Source organism: Trematomus bernacchii, unplaced genomic scaffold, assembly GCF_902827165.1.
Source record: "Trematomus bernacchii unplaced genomic scaffold, fTreBer1.1, whole genome shotgun sequence".
Classification (NCBI taxonomy): Eukaryota; Metazoa; Chordata; class Actinopteri; order Perciformes; family Nototheniidae; genus Trematomus; species Trematomus bernacchii.
In genome coordinates this window covers 15,858,100-15,878,580 of record NW_022987720.1, presented here as the reverse complement: position 1 = coordinate 15,878,580, position 20,481 = coordinate 15,858,100, and the positions used below count along the sequence as shown (strand labels likewise).

Below are 20,481 nucleotides of genomic sequence, written 5' to 3'. Positions count from 1 at the left end.
TTTGGTAGACTTTGTTTTGGTAGACTTTGTTTTTCCAGGTATTATGTTGCAATCTTTATATAATAACATAGGAAACTGTATTTTTCTTGGCAAAAATGGAAACACAACAGTGTATAACCCCCCCCCCCCAAAAAAAAACCCATCTTATTTAACAAACAAAAAAGTATTCTGTTTAATAAGCTTAAAAAGCATTTGTAAACTATTACTGTTACTATATTTTTGATATGTAATGTGTTTGTTTCCTTTTTTCTAAGGTTACATTGTTACACACACTTAAGTAGAAATGTATTTATTGTTATTTATTTGCATTCTTTATTTATTTGCATTGCATAATTGAGGTAATACAAAAGTAACGGAACGTAATAAAATAATATTACTTTTATATTGTGATACTCCCTGCCTATTACCTAATGTTTTATATACTCAAATTCTTTATCATCATATGTTTACCAAATACAGAGACTTTGCTAAAACAATGCTTGTTAAACATGTATAGCCAACAAACAAAAGAAAAGCATGCCTGTAAAGGCAAAATAAGAATCTAAGTCTTAGACATAATATAGTGCAAGTTCAAATACACACATTAATACATGTAGGCTAATATAAATGAGTGGTTGATAGTATTGCAATTGGGAAAGTGTATGTAAACAGAGAAATAATAAATATACACTGAGGTGTGTGAAGTATCACAGATGTCATTTTCACGGCTTTTATTTTGTAATTCTTAGCCGGAAAAGCCGTTGTTAATTCTTGCTAGCTTGCTGCTGGTGTAGAGCCTAGCTAGGGGAGAGAAACCGTTGGAGAATGTAGAATACGTTTGACAAAAAACAAGTAAAGTTTAGGATTGATAAACATCTGGCAACGTTACAGAAAGAAACTGAACAGGTAGGTGAACCTCTTACATTTTTCCTGTAATTTATACTTGCTCGTCTCGGCTCCTGCTGAAGCCTGAAAAAATGGAGGTGAAGTGTGGGTCCATCATGAGGAGGATGCACACAACACTAAACAACAAGATCCACAACAACAGCTGCAGCAGCGACACTTACTGTGCATGCCAAGTCCGAAGCATGCAATCCTAAAACAGACAGAGACGATTGCAAAAATGGCAATATTGGTGATCAATAGAGCCTGGTCATTTAAGAGCTACAGTTGCTAACGTTACAGTAGCTACAGTAGCATTAGTTAGCATAGATTTATTGCAAGCAGTTCACGGAGGGGTTGAGAGCTGCGACAATCCGAGGACAGCTTACGTTAAGCAGATTGTTTTTATATGCTTATCTGCACATATTCAAATGGGCAATGTCTATCAACTCATACATCTTTAGTAGAAAGAATAATCTCACTTTTACAATGAATGATATTTATCAACATTTGACAGCTAACCTTGTTTTGTGTCTTTTTTTTGACAGGTATCACCAGCAACTTGGCAACATCTCTTCTCTCCCCTGGCTCTCAAGTGTTTAGTGACACTGGCCAATTGATCATATCTTAAAGACACCCAGTGCCTCTCTACCTGATAGATCATTTCTTATCCTTGCATTTGCTGAAAACTAACACCAGCAGGACAGAAAAAACACAAGTTAGGACATTTTTCAAGCAAAGTCAAATACACCGCAGCTACCAAAGTTACCTGTTAATACTGTATTACGTCCAACCTTATCCAAGCTAAACCTCAAACTCTTCATTCATCAGCATTAATCAGTTTTCTCATCAGGTCTGGCTATATTAGAAAGTTGTAACACTACTTTGCACCATTATGGCCTCCATTACCCAGTCATCTGAGCCTGAGATCCCAGACAACCACAAAGAAAGCTGGCTGGCACTTCTTTCTGCTGCAGAAACATATTGCCAAAAGTCTGGCTGCGACCTGGCCATACTTACAGCGTGTAAGAAGTTCCGGTCATTGGGTGGAGGTGAAGATGGGATGAGGAAACGGGAGAGCAGCAGTGCCTTTCCTAAGGAGTGTGATTTCTCCTACAATGTATGGGGTCAAGGGTTTCTTGCGGAGTCGGCTCGGCGCTACATGGACGACATCGGTGTGCTGCACTCCACCACCATGCTAACAGCCCAAAAGCACACACGCCAAGCAGGGGGAGAGAGAGGAACCAAACTGGTTGTTGACCTGACCTCTGACCTCGGACACAGAGGGGTGAGTTTCTGCACGTTTTGCCTGTCACGATAGCTACTTTTGTTGGACTATATTTTGTCCCAGAGAGAAAAATATCCACACATCAATATACACAACCATGACAATAAATAAAATGACCTCTCGAGCTCTGATTTAAAAAAATAAGCAATTTCTGTGCTATGTCAATGTTTTTTTTAAATAGGGAGACCATGCTGTTTATTCTTGCATAGTGTTTGCTTAAAGGTCACCTATCATGCTATTTTTAGGCAATAGCATAGGTCTCAGATATATACAAATATATAAAAAACATGTCTATGAAGTATTTTGCTCAAAATACCAAACAGATCACCCATTCTAGCCATGCCTCATATCCCTCTATTTCACTTCCTGTTTCAAAAGTGCTAATTTTGGGTATAAAGCTTTAAAAAAATAAAAAAATTGATACAAAATAAAAAAGGAGGGGGCTGAGCTCATGCGGGACCCGGCAGCTACTGTCTAAACTAAATACTGCCGTGATGAAACGCCATATCATGGATTATCAAGGATTATTTCTGAAATAGTATGGAGCTCAAAGGCTTTCTCTCTTGCCGGTTATACCACAAGGTGAGTTCCTTTTCATTTCCTGCTTCTTCACACACATGCTCTCCAGTACAGGTTATCTCTGAGTGTTAGGGATGCTAATGTAAACACTGACCATATTACGTCCAAAACAGTTGGGCATTGTTTCTGATAGCAACTTTCTGATAGTGCCGTGGGTCCATATTTCCGATATTACGTCATATCGGACGCAAATCTGGATCAGCTCCGTTGTACCCCCGGTTTTAGAGATTTGGGTACGGAGGAAAAGAGAGAGGGTTTTATTTTCTGACGCTGCGTGAGTTCCCTGACACACCGGGGACACATATTCATGTATAAAAGACATAAAAAAGTGCATTTTGCATGATAGGTCCCCTTTAAGTATTGGTGACATTCTTATGTAAACAAACGCATGTAAACACAACTGGCATATAAAGGTCAGCAAAACTGATTGTACGAAAAGTTGATAGAGTAATTATTGTGACAGTTTTCTGCCCTGTTAAGCTCATTGAAAATGTTTATATCCATAACATTATGGATTGTTGTGTTCTTCCAGAGCTTCCAGGGAGACGGAGGGGTGGGCGGAGTCAGTCCAAACAACAGACTTTATTCGCAGAGCTATCCGTCAATCTACAACTCAGGAGCTGCGACCGGGCAGGCGGGTGTGCAGAACGACAACGGAGAGAGGGAACGGGAGAAGTTTGCGCTGGAGGCCGAGCAGGGGAGACAGAGGTCTGTGATTGAAGATTTGGAAGAAGAGTGTGAGGACGAGGAAGATGAAGAGGACATGGATGAGAGGAGACCCTATGGGCATGAAAGCGCTGGTGAGGAGAGAGTCAGTTTATTTGTCCATCTAAATGCTTTGATGTGCATCCATTCTGAGGTTTTCTCACTTTTTGCTTCAGGTGTTTTCTCCATGGATGAGGACTCTCTTTCTCGGGATTGCGAGCCGTTCTTTGAGTCCGACGGGGAAGAGGAGAGCACTGATGGTAAGAGTCTGTTATGCTGACTGAAAGTAGCCACATATGCGCGTAGATCCACAGATTCACATCCACTTTTCCACCTGTTCTAGGCTCTTTGAGTGAGGATGCCCCTCCACCAACGCGTGGCATGGCCATGGGTCAGTCTGCGTACTCACTCCGCCACACCCACGCCATGGCTATGGCCCGCTCGCTGCCCGTCTCTGTGCCTGTGTGGGGCCTCAAAGGAGGCAGAGCTCAAGGAGAAAACAACAGTGGAGAACGGGTGAGCACATATAATCTTAAAAATCTGTTAGTTTGCATGCAGAGATTAAATTGTTTGGGTGAAATAGTGGGTCAGGCAGCTGGCTTTGCGCTCAACTCAAGGTTCCAGATAGCATGAAGCTGGCTGACTGTTTACTGTTCAGGCTAACTTACTCTGGAGCTGGTTACCATCAGAAATGAATGGCCACAGCCTCTACTCCGCTGTAGTGGCTCGCGCTGAGACCCGCAACATGAAGAATACACGCAACAACCAGTACTTAGTAAGCAAAATGTATTATTGAGCCGTTTTATCATAAAAGGCCAAACGAGAAAGGAAGAAGGTCTGGAGGACTGGCCAAAAAGAACAAAATTAAGGAGGGAGCCTGAACCAGCCACACCAGGGGCCGTAGGACCCAGAGCATCCCCCCCTACCCAAAGGTCTAGCGTAAACCCTATGGGAACAAAATAAAGCCGCGAAAACTGGACTACCAGGTCCTCCAGGCTAAACATAAACAAAAATCTACAACACACACAAAATAGCTCAAGCCTCACTACACAACAAAAGGGGTCTTTAAAGGAGAGTGTCTCCCGGCGTCAGGAAAGGCGAGAGATCCTTCTCCTCCAGCTTCTCTTTATATATATATCCACGACTGAGTGGAATTTGGAACACCTGGGCAGAGGCGGAGCCAGGGGCAGACCAGGGGCAGACCAGGGGCAGACCAGGGGCAGACCAGGGGCAGACCAGGGGCAGACCAGGGGCAGACCAGGTGCACCTGCGCAGCAGGGAGACAGAAAGACAACAAGGAGGGGAGCACGTAACACCCCCACCATGAGTTAGTGATTTCTTCTTTTAAAAAAAAAAAAAATAAACACAACAATCAACTTTGAGTTGACAGACTTGCTCACGACTATGTTTGTCTTTTTATGACCACCCAGGGCCACACATAGAACAGGCAAATACCATACAAACACACAAATGGGGCACTGGGCATCCCACAGTCAGCTGCTTCCTGCAGCAGAGCAGCTCGGTCACAGGCAGAAGTGTCAAGGCAGTGTCGGCCACCTGTATTCTCCTGAAAAGGAAACGCCAACCACCAAAACAAGCTTGCATCTCCTCAAGCACGCCAGTTCTTTATGTGAGAACCAGGGGGGCAACAGCTGGGGCTCAGAGGTGACAGGTTTGTAACTTTCAGCGCTGGACAGCGTCACCACACAGACAGGTTCACTGAGACCAGCACTAGACAGCTCCCCCGTCGACACCACAGACAAGACAGCAACAGGCGAGGCCGTGTAGTGGAAACGTGCCATTACAATAACGCACCACATCCTTCTTCAGACTAGGCCGGAAGAAGTGGCGCAACACCCGGTCGTACATTTTATTAATCCCAAGGTGGCCAGCAAGCTGATGATTATGAACCAAATGTAGGATGTCACGGCGATATGTTGACGGGACCACCACCCGCGTTACCACACTCCAGTCATCACCTGGTGATGCAAAGAGCGGTGTCTGTTTATGCATGAACACCCTGTTTTTAACAAAGTACCCCCGAGGGCCAGACACCCCTTCGGACTCAGCGACCTCCAACAACAACAACGACAATTTAGCATCCGCTTTCTGGTCACACACCATCTGCTGAGACGCCACAGGCACAGCACCGAGGCTTACCTTACCGCCTTTTCCACCCTCATTCCACGAGGGAGGGTCACTGCCTGGTATGTCTAACTCTGTAGCCATAAAACTGTCAGACAAATCAACATCATCGATAACCTCAGCTCTACACTTCGACTTGGCGCGGGTGACTGCACAGGCGGAAAACACAGTAGGGTACTCTCGGACCAGTTTATCTGAACAATCCACCGCAGGAACCGCAGGAACCACAGTCACCTGCGGTTTAACGAGCACTTTGCCACCATGATCATTCCCCAAGGTCAAATCTACCCCCTTAATGGGAAAACATGGCCGAACCCCTACAACTACCGGACCTGTGACTAGATCTGACTCAATATGAACATTATGCAACGGCGAACCTACATACTGCATACCAAACCCCCTCACAAGAACACCGGAATCTACAGTAGCCTCCTCCGAGAGGGGCAACACACCACTCACGATTAAAAATTGTGACGCCGCTGTATCCCTCAAAATGGTTATTGCAACCCTGTTGCTCTTCCCATAGGCTTGAGAATCATGTTTCTTTAAACTACGAAATTTTTGGCGATATGCCTCTGGCACAAGTTCATAGGCTCGTAGTATTGCAGTTTTGACCTGCTCATAATCCAGGCTAATATCATGAGACAAAGCAGCATAAACCTCCTGTGCTTTACCTGTGAGATCGCACTGCAGCATAACGGTCCACATGTTCATAGGCCACTTCAAAGTTATCACAACACGTTCAAAAAGAATACAAATATGAATCAATATCTTTCTCTTGAAAAACTGGGATAAAGCGAACATATTCGCTCATATCAAAATCAAGCGATTGCGCAGACGACAACTGATGAGCCTGGTGCGACAATGTCGCCAGTTCCAGTTCCTTCAAACGTAGCATACGCTTGGTCTGTTCCTCAAGTTTCCTTAGTTCGAAGTTACAATCAATTTCTTTCTCTCTTACCTCTAACTTGCGCATCTGAAGCTTAAGCTCTTTCACTCTCCGAGAGACCTCTGTCTCCTCGTCTTTGGGGAAAAAAACAACGCCATCTTCAACCGACAACAACCCCTGATCTATCAGCGCAGCCAACAGCTGATCCTTAATGACCTGCTTCTTGCTGTGTTTGCTAATCGCAACGTCAAACCTGTCTGCGATTAGCTCAAGTTGCTGTTTATTACACGCGTCCAACTTCCCCCGAGTCGGATCACTAACAAACTCCTCCAAGTCAAACTCCATAGCGTAATTTATTCACGTTAAACTCACCCCAAAAAAACAATAAACAACAACCCTGAAACCAATTAGGCTACTACTCAAGCAACTCTACTCTACACTGCACACAAAAAAACCACACATGCTGTCAAGGGCTGTTCTACAAAAGTAGCACTACTCACCAAACTGGCACCTGCCCGAGACAGCCTTTGAACGAGCCCCCATATGTTACGGCCACAGCCTCTACTCCGCTGTAGTGGCTCGCGCTGAGACCCGCAACATGAAGAATACATGCAACAACCAGTACTTAGTAAGCAACATTTATTATTATTGAGCCGTTTTATCATAAAAGGCCAAACGAGAAAGGAAGAAGGTCTGGAGGACTGGCCAAAAAGAACAAAATGAAGGAGGGAGCCCGAGCCAGCCACACCAGGGGCCGTAGGACCCAGAGCTCCCCCCCCCCCCCTACCCAAAAGTCTAGCGTAAACCCTATGGGAACAAAATAAAGCCGCGAAAACTGGACTACCAGGTCCTCCAGGCTAAACATAAACAAAAATCTACAACACACACAAAATAGCTCAAGCCTCACTACACAACAAAAGGGGTCTTTAAAGGAGAGTGTCTCCCGGCGTCAGGAAAGGCGAGAGATCCTTCTCCTCCAGCTTCTCTTTATATATATATATATATATCAGTGACGTGCGGTGAGGTTCATGGCTGGTGAGGCACTGACTCTTTCAGAGTCAGATTTACAAATATTATATTTTGACCTTAATCGAAATATTCTGTTATTTTCAAAAGCTTTTTTAGTCTGATGCTTCGATTAATTTTAAACAGACCGTTCAACAAAAGGATACCCAAAATCTAAATATTGGATTGTTCTTTCTTAGTAAGATCCCATTTTCATTACAGTTGTGGTCTTACCTTGACTTGAAGATGAAGTCCATGCTATCCTTCTGGACAACAATCTCTATTACTGTTTTGTAAAAGTCCTCCTTATCTTCCTCTAGTTTCAAAAGTCTAGTTTGTTGTTTGCGTCTACCGTCTCTGTGTAGAATAACAGTAGCAACAAGAACCTGTGGGCTCACGTGCGCCCCCTTCAGTGCGGCAGAGGTTATGGCTGCCTCCCCTGGTGCTTTTTTCATTGCCGTTGTACGATGAGACCAGCGAGCCTAAATATCATATATACGTGAAATAAGTTAGACTATGGATGGCGAGGATAAATGTAATAAAGGGATCTACAAACATTACATTGGTGAACTACAGTGAGATGGGAACAGGCATGCGCTTAGTGCCGCTTTCCAGCCAGTTTCTGTGGGGTGACGCGTTCTGAAGTGAGGCAGAGCTCATCTGTGCCTCACCTTACCCCACAGTAAATGGCTTGAGCGCGCTCACAAAATAAGTGGCCGCGCTAAATTAGTGCCCGCGCTCCAGCAAGTTACTGTGGGCTTACGTGAGGCAGTGCTCGTCCCTGCCTCACTTCTCATCGCTCCCGTAGCGGATCTCGGCAAATTTGCTGATTTTCACTATAAAAAGCGATTGGAATCATACAGAAATCACATTTACACAAGATCAGTGGAGACATTTTATTATTATTATTATTTAGTTTTTCTTTAATTGTTTTTCCGTTACATTGGAGTATGACAGGTGAGGCTCTGCCTCCCCTGCCTCCACTGACTGCACGTCGCTGATATATATCCACGACTGAGTGGAATTTGGAACACCTGGGCGGAGGCGGAGCCAGGGGCAGACCAGGGTTGCGGTCGAATAGTCCAAAAATCAGCTCCTATCGTCTATCCCTATCGTGTATCCCTTGACCTCTGTGTGAAACGTTACGGGGTTAAGGGATAGTGGATATCAGAATTCAAAAGGACTTAGGAGAAGAGACTGCGGTGCTTTGAGAATCCGACGTATTTATGATGCGCCAGCGGACGTCATGAATGTGCGTCTGCTGCTGTGGGGAAACTACAGTTTTCTATACAGCGGACTACAACATGGATGTATGAACGAGGGACTACTGTAAACTCATCTAGAGACTCTGCACCGTGCTCTGATGCTGTTGTTTTATGCTTTATGAACGTGGACAACAGATAAACATATTCTTCATGACCTAAGTTGGAATTTAAATAAAAAAGGAAAGTGAAACTTATGCTCGTCACCCTCTCCCTCCGGTCCACATTAATACAAATGATCCCAATACGGATTATTTTATGAAAAGCTCTTAAAATAAATACAAATGTATTTCTTATAAACATTAGTCCTTAACATCTATCACTGTGTATATCACCATTCAAACATCTTTTAAAAGTTGAACAAACCCCACACAGCTCAGTAAAGACTGTGAAATGTTGACTTTATTTGATCATTTCAGTAAAAACTAACGTTCATATTTCTCTTTTTGATTATAATACTGATGAACGTTCAAAACAAAGCACTTTGGCAATTTACCACATACGTTTTAAAATGCTTAATAAGCACCGTAACTTTCATGATATCATTTCTCGGTCATAATCGGTTGTTTCCGTGAACGGCCGACTGTTGTGTGACGGCAAATGCTGCGGCTGCAAGGCATTGTGGGGCAGCATTTTCTCCTTTTCTTTCGTAAAGGAAGGTCCAGTGGTTCCTAAACTAAAGGAGGTTATAAAGGAAGTTTGAAACCTCCTTTCCTATCATCTAGAGAATTCGAACGGCTCTTATCATGGCTGCCACTGATCATTGGTCATTGGTCATTTCACTCCATTAGGAAGGTTCCTAAGCAAAATGTACTATTCGACCGCAACCAGAAAGACAACAAGGAGGGGAGCACGTAACACAGACTATTGATCAAATCACTGAAAGAATGTTTATTTTATAGCCAGTTTTTCAAAGCCAGCCAAAAAAAAGATGATAAAGTAATTGATAATAAAACAAGCTGGTTTTAGATTTTTATGTTTTTTATTTCAGTTGACATATTTCATGCTGTCTGAGGACAAGGACAGTATTTAGCACTCGGTATACTGATGCATCAACTAATGACCATGACGGCTCCATCAGTCCATGTGACTGTTAAAGTGTGTGTGACAGTTGTGGTGTGCCAGACAAATATTTTACAAACTAAAAACTATTTTCAATTTTCTAAGAGAATGAAAAGCAACCCTACTAAAGTAAGCTGAAACTATTCATTCTGTCCAGATTTTCTCTTTATTTACTAAATAATGAGAAAATCAATAATATTTACCCTAACCATACCAACTGGGGTCCCTGTAGGACTCGAATATATACTTTCTGTCATAGCCCACATAAGCTCAATTTATCCTGACTATATCAAGTTGAGTCATCATAATGACTCAATATCCTTGATTTCTGTTATAATCAGTGCTTTTTGAAGTATGAATGTATTTTCATTCAAAAGCAATAGATTAAACCATTTTTTAAAGTTCATAATTTCATAACATTCATATTTTCCATGGTTCTAGTTTAAAGTCACACAATCACAATCGTTCAACAGACACAGATTGAGGCAGGCAACTTCCCTTGCGTGCTTGTTCTATATTTAGTTCCCACAATCTGCAAATCAATTGAAACTTTTATTTTACCTAAGATGAAAAAAATTACATGAATAATATTTTTTTGACAAGAACTAAGTTAATATTTAGCTTTGAATGTTGTTCTTTGCAGTGTTTGATTCTCTGGGCCCCCTGTCAGGAGTTCTTGTTTGCTAAATGTGTTGGTAGCATGAGGGTACCGGTGATAGTGTGCAGCCTCTTGTGCCATGTTTAACTTTCAGTCCCTGTGTTTGTCTATCAGGTGGGCTGTGCTGACCTGGAGCACATCGCTGCCAGTATGAAGGCCCTGCTGGCCCCTGGAGCCAATGATGGGACTGAAATGTTTGGAGCCCTGCCTCGGCCCCGTCTCAACACAGGGGACTTCTCCCTCAAGCACTAAGAGAGAGTGAGGCCAGTGGAGAGAAAGAGATAGAGGGGGAGAGAGATAGAGATAAAGGTTGTCATGACGGCCGGAGTTGGGTTGGCTGGCAGATGTGACGTGCAGTATGTGAAACAATGTAAAAGCTATTACCTCCATTTATTTCTCACTAACCAAATTTGAACTGCACATGCTTTGAGGAAAATGTTGTTATGAACTCTAACATTTAAACATTTCAACACTATACCCCCACCAACCCCGTCACTACATGTCACAACACCAGCAACTACACAACCCTCAACACTACATTAAAAACTAAAACGATGTGTGTAGGAGTCCAACTGGCACGGCCAATTGGTAACTGTTCAGCACTTTGGTAAAATTACCTGTGAAGTGAAGAGAGTTTGGAGAGCAGCATCAGGCTGGTTCAACATTCACGGCTCCAGTACTACATGCTAACGCCCTAGCAGACACCATTTTGAGCTATAGCCCCAATATTATAATGTGTAATAGCTCTAAAGCTCAGTTTCTCAATTTCCTTAAAAAAGGATTGTTTGAAATTGGGTTTAAAGTGCTTATCCATGCTCAGTGTACAACCAACTACTACCAGTTTACAAAAACAGAGTACCAGCAGCGGAGTAGAGCATTGCACTGCTGTGGGCCGGAGCAGCAGCCAAATATAGTTAAGCTACCTAAACGAAAGGTCCATCAACATTTTATTTTTTTCGATATCTGTTTATGTATTATTAGGTGTACACTATAGTTAATATCTTAAAAAAATACTGTACTCTTCAAAGCCACCAGACTTATTGAAATATTTGTACTGGTGCAACAGGAGAATATTTCTTTACTTCAGTACTGGTACTTCTATCAGTTTCTCCTAATTCAACTCCACTTAAACAAATCTGAACTATCCCTTTAAACAATTAATGGCTAAGAGAGGTTACTTAGGTTGCTAAGAAGAGTTACTTTTCTGAAACATGATGTCAAATCTGTTTACAGGAACAGTTGAACATCTTTTATTTCACTCTCTTATGTCTATGCATGAAGTTTGGAGCAAGACTCGCGAGATGGTTACCAAGTTAACATCCTGTAACTATAACTGTCTCCCAGCCTAGCCCTAGCTCATGGCCCTCTGCATTTAGCACAGTATATACTGGATTTTAGCATGAAGGACCAGAGCCAGTGATCTCCCAGACCCCATGGATGTTTTCAGGCACACATATGGAAAGAATGTTGTCTTTTCAAAATGTGAGCGGAGGACACCAGTTCCTCCTCATAACTGGCCTATTTGAACTTTTTCTTTTGCCAATGAATGACTGACTGATAGTATGATTGTAAATCAATACTGAGTTATAGGTTGTTGTTTTTTCTGCTCCAGATATCTTGTTGAAATGACCGAGTGAATGAAAAAGTGACTGTGTGAGAAAGAGAGAGCTGAATGAGTGGATTTGAAAGGAAAATGTCCATCTCTGACATTTCAAAAACAAACAAATGTTCCGTTAAGTACTTTTATGTTTCAAATAAAGGAGCAACACCGAGAAAAAAAAGACTCAATTGTATATTTATGTGTGAGGGTACAATTATATTAAATGCCACTAGAGGGCGTCAGCACACTACTGAAGTGAATAAAATATATGCAGTCTATGGTTAATATCTGATCTATGGTTATCCCTGATATGCAGTATCAGACAAACATAATGCAACATCAGTGTTATTACACAATAGTTTAATTTATTACTACATTCAGCACATAAAAAAGATGCAGACTCTTAAGTTAAACAAGCACTCTAGTACAGTCCTGCGTGTACAAAAACATACAAGACCTAGACTAAAATACTTAGTTAATAAAATACAGAAGAAGATGCACAATAGTAAATTAAATAAGTATCCAATAAGTATCTTGGATATAATATGAGATGAATAATTGTTCGTCATGCAACCAGAGAAAGCAAACTACAGAGATGTCACAACGTGCTGCTTTTACAACTCCAACACTTGTTCCCCAAACATTGTCGCCCCCCAACCCCCCCTCATTACGATTCATGCTCAATCCTCTTCTGTGTCACTGATCCTTTTTCCGGATAAGGCAGAATGAATTTGTGCCAACCCAGAACGCGGGGTAAATCTTCTCTGTGATGTTGGCCTTGAACTTGTGAAGCAGCCGCACCTCCATGTTCTCCCCCTCTCCTTCCACGATGAGCATCTTGATAATGCCGGCGGGCTGGTCGACGTAGATGCCCATGGTGGAAGTCAGGGGGAGGGAGACATCCACGTTATCGCTGTTGTGCCACACTTGGTAAGAGGATCCAGACCAGCCGGCCCCCCAGGAGACACTGTTCTCCCCGAGGCCGCAGGGGCCACGGCCGTCCTGGACCTTCCGGGGCGCGCTCTCAAACACGGCCCCAATGACCACCCAGCCATCGTAGTCCACCTCCCAGTACGCTCTGTAGCCCATCACACCCTCCTTACACAGCACCTGATGAGGAAGGAGGCACACAGAAGGAAATGAGGCGGGCTACAGTCCAAAGTTTAGAAAAATGTGTCCCTTCTGAATGTATCAACCTTCACATTACAAACATGTTGCTTTTATTTGTTATATATGCTAGCGAACTGAATATGTTCGGTTTTTAGACTGGCTAGATATTACGTGCATTTTTCAGATATTTGACAGAACAAAACTAATTAATTAGTATATATTTATAACGTGACTATTCTCAAACAAGCCAGGACCCTAAAATATTTAGTAAAGACTGAAGTAAATATATTACATTTATTTAAGTACTGTATCACTTTGAAGATGTGTGACGCGAGTATTTCCATTTAAAGGTCTCCTATACTGTTTTTCATAAATATATTATAGGCCTCGGATATATACAAAACATGTCTCTGAAGTGTTTGGCTCCAAATACCAAACAGATCATGCATTGTAGCATCCCATAATCCCCTCTGTTTCAGCCCTGTTTCTAAAGTGCTGATTCTCTGTCTGTTACTTTAGATGAAAATAAGGAGCCACTCCCAACGCCCCTCTGTGAGATATTTGGTTAAAAAGAACACAATGGTGCTCTAGGAGGAGATTCAGGTGATATGGTGGCGGGGGTTGGTTATTGGCTAATGGTTACACAAGCCAATTAATCGTTATGACATAAAGTGGCCAAAATCTGATCAGCTCATTTTCAGACAGGTTTTTATATAAATGGACCAGGACGAAAAGTGAGAGAATCTTTTTTCCTGAAACTTTCAGAATCTCTTTACACAGAGGGGACACATGTTTATGTATAAAAGACATCAAAAAGTGAATTTTGCATAATAGGTGACCTTTAAATACTTAAATATAGTTAACAGGCCTACCTGTGGAGAGTGTTCATATCTCTCAGGCCTGTTGGGATACGGGCAGATGGCATCTGAAGTACGGGCCACCTTGGACCCTGCCTCTGAGATCCACAACAGTTTCTGTGCCGTTTTATCATCGAGAGAGATGGGCAACAAATCTGAGAGAAACACATACAGGCAGAAAGTGGGAGAGAAAAGGTGAAGAAGCAGCAAGACAGGTTTATGTTTCTTATAGATACAACATGTTAAATGGTTATAATACATTTAAAAAGACTTACGTTGGAGGAAGTCAGCCCTGGTTGTGGGCTCAGCAAGATTTGGATCATATGGCGGCAGCTTCTCTGAGGTGTCAGACAGGAGAGAATTATAAGGAAATGCATACAACTGGATCACAAGTGTATTATCACATTAAGATGACAGCAAAACACTATGTAGCTCTTTACCTTCTGGAGCATTGCTGTTTTTTCTTCCTGCAAAAGAAGAAGATAGCTTGTCATTTCACTGCAAAAATAATATATAAGACATTGAGATACTATGTATACAGTGGTGGAAAGTAACTAAGTCCACTTACTAAAGTGTTGTTCAGTTTTGAGGTACTTCTACTTCCATTTGTGCTCTTTAAATGGTCCTTAACTACATTTCAGAGGGAAAGTATTTTGTGCTCTTACTCCACTACATTCATCTCACACCTTTAGTTATACAATATATATATATATATATATATATATATATATATATATTTATATCAGGATTTCACAAACAAAACATATAGCTTTACTATGGAAGTCAATAGAGGACTCAAATAAAATGATGTAAAACTGTAATTTCAAAATGGCATTATACTGTATAATGTAAAGCTATTCAATGACTAATGCCCTTTTGATTTCTAAAGGTTAGAAATGTCATCATCATCTCATCTGTGAATTAGATAATGCTTGCACAGATGTGACTTCTACATAACAAGTAGCCTATTTTTACTTTCATTATTTTCTAGAAATACTTCAGCCATTTTTGAGGCAGGACTTTTACTTTTATTGGAGTGTTTTTATACTATAATACTTCTACGTGTGTGAAGGTTCTGATTTCTTTGTCCAGCACTGTTTAATATGTTTGATGACCTCTCCTTGTATGACAATCTTTCATGTGACACCAACTGATAAACTGCATCCAGCATCTTTAAAGCTTCTCATCTTCATCAACGCTTCTTTTAGGCTGCCATTCGCGAACGGTAAATCAACTTTAACTCTCAACATACAGTTGATCACACGCAGGAGTATGTGTACTATGTTGGCTCAGCCCTGATTCATGAAGTTTAAGGTTTCAACATAAGGAATCTGGAGGCCAGAGCATACCTCCGAGGACACACATCATGGCCACTGACAACATGGAGTTTAATTCTAAGAATATTTCGGTAAGATGCTGTTACTTCAAACCGCCAAGGGCATGTTTGTCACTGTGGGCGGGTGTATAATCTCTGTTTGTTCCTCCTCCAGTTTGTCAATCAATGGTGTCTTCTGACATTCGGAGAAAACTGCTATCCAATTCTGGCCAGTCAGGTCATCATCGGTCCCACTCTGTGTCCATCTAAGTCAGCCGCGCTCAAATTACTGTTCCTCATATTTCACACAGACAACTAATTCCTCATCCTTCTTACATATCAGACTGTGACATCACCACTTCAGATTATTTTGTGTGTCCTTTGCTTTTGCCAAAATTAGACAGAACATCATCTATATTTCTGATTCCATATATGAGGATGCAATTTCCATACAGCTCATGGCTGTGTAGCAAATGCATGAATGGTCCTTAGAACATCGTTTCTTACCGTACGTCATGTTGACCTCCAGGGTTTCTAATTGATGTTCCCTTTAATGTTCAAAAATAGCACTGTTCTGCTGAGTTTGAGAATATCACATTCTGTATAAGCAAGTTCCAACTAATTAAATTGTGAGAAATATTTAAACCCAAGATTACATAGCTGTATCATACTGGCAAATGGAAAATAAAATAGTAATACTCAAGTACTGGTAAATATTTAACACTAGAAATGGGTCATTTTAAGTTTTGCATTTCTATTTTGTCTTGTGCTTCATCTTTTTAAAGTACAACTTGTTTATAGGCTATTTATAGTTCTATTTTGTATTTTATTTGATTGTTTCATGACAAACTTGAACCCAACCAAACCAAGAAGATCTTTAAAGTTAATGTTAGCATATGTTAAACCTAATGTGTTCATGAATCATTACCTTAAAAGTAAATGCACTGAATGCCCTTTTTAAACATGGCGGTTGGTCTTTGATCAAAGCAGTGATAGTGCTCATATGTCCGAAGAGGGGAGCCAGCTCTTTAATGTGCGACGATTAATCCCGGGACATGTCTTCGCCTCAGGAAACATAACCTCTCCGGCCTGCATGACCCTATGCTGAGGGCGGACATATTGAGTCTGGTGTAAAATCTGCAGTCATTAGATGTGATGGAGGGGTTTCCATTGCTTTGCATGAACCTGCTGTTCCTCTAAGTGTGCCTAATTTGTTCTGAGAGGGTCGCCTTTAAAACGGTTGGCTTTGAAGAAAGAGATCCCACAGATCCTTTAAAGTCAAAAATACTAAGCAGTCATTTAAAATCTAAATATATATACAGTATTAGTGTATTGTTATGCTGGAAAACATAGTGTTGAAGACAATTACTGGACTGAAGCCACTAAGACCGGAAAATGTGATAATTGACTTGGCATGCAGAAATATTAAGCCTACTGAGGCTTAGGGTCCAATAACAGAGCAGACTTCAGTTTTGATATTGTCCGCCACGTGACCTTACTGACTTCGGCAGCAAGCCTGCTGGAGTATCGTCGATCTGACCTTCAGATGTACAGAGCAGACGGGGAGAGAGGAGAGCGTTGCCCATGTTGCCTTCTTTTGATATTGGTGTTGCGCAAGATGCCGGTGACAGATCACTTCATGAATCTTTCCACCCCTACGTTCCATGATCTCGCCTCAGAGGAACACAGCAGGTGAGCAAGGAACCCGATGAAAGCAAAGCCAAGTGGAGTAGTGCTGGGTTTGTCCAAGCATTAAGAGGAATGACTGAGAATAGATTTGAAGACAGACGTATAACATTGCCATCTTGAAACCTGCGTGATGTTTCTGGCTTGTATTCAAGGGGAGTTAGGCGAACAACTCAGTAACGTTGGAGTAAGATATCAGGCTGGCACAAAGTGTGTTGGGTGATTGGAGATTTGCCAGCTCTCTGGCTGCTCTGTCGAGGTTAAACCCTGCGGATGCTCAGCTGGATCAACAGGAAAGCCCCTCAGAGATAAACAGATAGCTAAACAGATTGATGGCTTGACATCACAGCTATAGAGACACGAAGGAGATGGAATGGGATGCAAGAGGGAGGTGTGAGACATTGAAATATTTTAGGGCAGTGGGACCATAAAAAAAGACACCTCATAAATCAAGTTGGAAATATTGGCTGAATATCTGGATGAAGCTGTTGTGGTTGAGCAAAGGAGCTGAGCTGGATTTGTCTAAAACATCAAGCAGATGGATTTGGGTATGGATTCACCCCAACAACAAAGACAAAGTTTCGTCCTCATGTTTAAAGGAGTGCATAGTTCAGTAAGACCCCACCAAAAGGTCAACATTGGATCTTGATGAGAGCTGTTTGTTTTTCCATTTTAGACTTGTCCCTACCCAGATTCCCATCACAGTGGGATAGAGCTACATTATCTGTGTAGATCAAGTTCAAAACATCCCACTGAGGCAGCAAGATTGAAATATAGTGGGATGAGGTTGAGGGAATGGGATGAGCATTGTTGGCTCCGTGCCAGGCTCATCCATCTTCCCTGTCAAGACTGACTGGCTGAAAGCCCAGTGCACATGTGAGGTGGAGACGGTAAGGAAATAACACGGAAAGACAGATGCATGAAGGATTCTGGAATAATGGAAGCCATTTAAAGTGGACCTATCATGCTATATTTGAATAATATATTGTAGGGCCATACCTATATAAAACATGTCTGTGAAGTTTTTCTTTCAAAATACCAAACAGATCATGCATTTTAGCCATGCCTCATTTCGCTCTATTTGCTCTTTTCCAGCCCTGTTTTTGCAAGGGCTGATTCTGTGACGTAGCTTTAATGCAAATGAGCTGCAGCTGACCACGCCCCCCTGCAGGAGAGGGAGATCAGCTGCTGGGCTCTCAGAAGAGGGGGAGGAAAAGAGAGGCTCCGTCCTCCGTGTATTATTCTTATATTATTATATAGAGTCGTTATTCATTTGTTTTAAAGCTCAATAAATAACAAAGAAGACCTTTGACCGGCACTTTTCTAATTTTGTCCGGAAGATTTAAACTTTAACGGACATGTTGACCGGCGAAAAAAAATCTAGTTCATAAACATGTCCGTGGTAAAATGTTTAGAACACACAAGCAGAAATCTGCCGGAGTCTTCTGGCACATGTCCCTTGAAAATGAAGTCTAGCCACAGATTCTTGTCTTTTTCCAGGGATGGCATTGCATGCAGTCCCTTGTCCCGATTCTTGCAGCCAACAACAGCACAACGTTTAACTCCCTCAGACATCCTGGCAAGAGTAGGCAAAAACACAGATGTGACTGGGGGAGATTTAGCTTTCCGACAGCCTATATGTGAATGAGAGGTTGGGCGATGGCCGTGGCCGTGGCCCAACCTCTCATCCCCCTGATAGGTGGAGAGTTGCCCATATAGGCGGAGCAACCCTTTTCTGACGTCAGATAAATTCAAATCTGTATCAGCTCCGTTGCAGCCCCGTTTTTAGAGATTTGGGTATGGAGGAAAAGAGAGAGGGTTGTGTTTTCTGACACTTGGTGAGTTCCCTGACACACCGGGGACACATATTCATGTATAAAAGACGTACAAAAGTGCATTTTACATGATAGGTCCCCTTTAAAGAGCTGGTACAAAAACAAGAGGGACCCATATATAAATAGTGTATCCTCCTTCCCAGAATTACCACTTTGAATAGGTAATTCACTCATGTTTAGTGTATTTTATGCAACCAAGTTCGGTCTTTTTATGGCGACAAAGTCAACTTTTGATACATCAAAGTTCAGAGGACAGGGTGCCGTATGTCACATATTGGCTGATTTATATAGCCAGGGCTTTCACATTTTCAACTGGAATAACTGTAACTGCAGCAATTCACAATTCATAACTGTGACTGCCAGAGGAGGAATTAACAACATTTGGGCTCAGAGCTGGAAGGGAGAGTTGGTGGGTGTCTGAGTTGTGGAAGCTTTTATGGAATAGGGAAACACTCAGCATAGACAGGTGTGTCATTTTAGAAGGGAAAGAAATACAATCTCTGGAATTGTCGATTAGCTTTTGACATTAAGGGGAATTTGATAAGCAACGACACAAGTGCAGAAGAAACCATAACCGCCATGGGAGAGGATCATTCGTGCACTTTGTTGACATGAGTAATGGTCCGAAGGAAACACGCAGAATCCAAGGTGAGGGAATGTTTTGATATATGCTGACATACTGGGAGAGTCAGCACGAGGTAACTTGACAACTTTAAAACAAACATCATATGATACACAAACGTAATTGATAATAAAACACTGTGCCAAGTAATACATACATGTTATCTGCTTGATGACATATTTTGAATAAACTACAACTTTGCTAGATTAACAATATAGTACATCTCTGTGTTCTCTGGTTTTTAGGGTTGCATTGCAAAAAGAGAGTGAAAACTTATTTAGAACTTAATAGATAATTACGGTTTTTATATAACATTTGAAACCCTGAAGCTCTGATTCTCCTTAAACTAAGGAATGGTTTGTCTTTTGCAAATGACTTTCAGTGCAAAATAGAATGAGAAAAAGCTCTGAAAGGTTACTAAGATTGGAAACAGAGATGTGTGTTTAGACGTCACACGGTATTAAGCAATATAAATCAGAAAATATCACACATTTAAATCAGATTCAAGACATTTTAACTTCCAAATTTGCTTAGAACTATTAGTCCTACTTATACCTGAACTTTAATTGATGAAGTAGCAAAGACCTCACAAGTCCCCATAGGAACTCAGGTATCGGTTTCTTACCTGCTTTCCTGGGGAGAGGCATGATTCCCTTGGTGCTCACAGCGCTGATTGGGATCAAACGGGGAGGTCTTGTGATAGTGTGCCTGTGCGTCTCTGGGGGGTCTCTCTTATTGACTTCAAATGAGGTAGGGGGGGGTTGCATACATTTTGGTTGGATGTAACCGTGACCCAAAGGGATGGTCCTCCTGTCCTCGTGTCACATGAAACTCACGATCCTTTCCAGGGATCCGATAGAAAGAGACAAGCAAATACCCAGTATATCCCAAGTATGCATGCTCACTTGTACACACATGGACTGAGCATGTGCGTGAGGCACACGCCCCAGATGTAGCAAACACAGTTACGTGAAATAATGACAGAAACGTAATAATTAAACT

The 20,481-nt window shown here is 41.9% G+C and overlaps 2 protein-coding genes across 2 annotated transcripts; one reads left to right on the top strand and one right to left on the bottom strand.

Annotated features, from left to right (window-relative positions):
* Window positions 1–752: 752 nt before the first annotated feature.
* Window positions 753–12,246, top strand: akt1s1 (AKT1 substrate 1 (proline-rich)). Its single transcript, XM_034142669.1, has 6 exons — window positions 753–885; window positions 1,410–2,149; window positions 3,261–3,528; window positions 3,610–3,693; window positions 3,777–3,949; window positions 10,569–12,246. The coding sequence occupies exons 2-6, from the start codon at window positions 1,757–1,759 to the stop codon at window positions 10,704–10,706; spliced, it is 1,056 nt and encodes a 351-aa protein (XP_033998560.1). The 5' UTR covers window positions 753–885; window positions 1,410–1,756; the 3' UTR covers window positions 10,707–12,246.
* zgc:195001 (uncharacterized protein LOC567531 homolog) lies at window positions 12,062–20,179 on the bottom strand. Its single transcript, XM_034142670.1, has 5 exons — window positions 20,105–20,179; window positions 14,462–14,488; window positions 14,297–14,359; window positions 14,037–14,176; window positions 12,062–13,164 (listed from the first exon to the last, which is right to left on the bottom strand). The coding sequence occupies exons 1-5, from the start codon at window positions 20,124–20,126 to the stop codon at window positions 12,751–12,753; spliced, it is 666 nt and encodes a 221-aa protein (XP_033998561.1). The 5' UTR covers window positions 20,127–20,179; the 3' UTR covers window positions 12,062–12,750.
* Window positions 20,180–20,481: the final 302 nt, after the last annotated feature.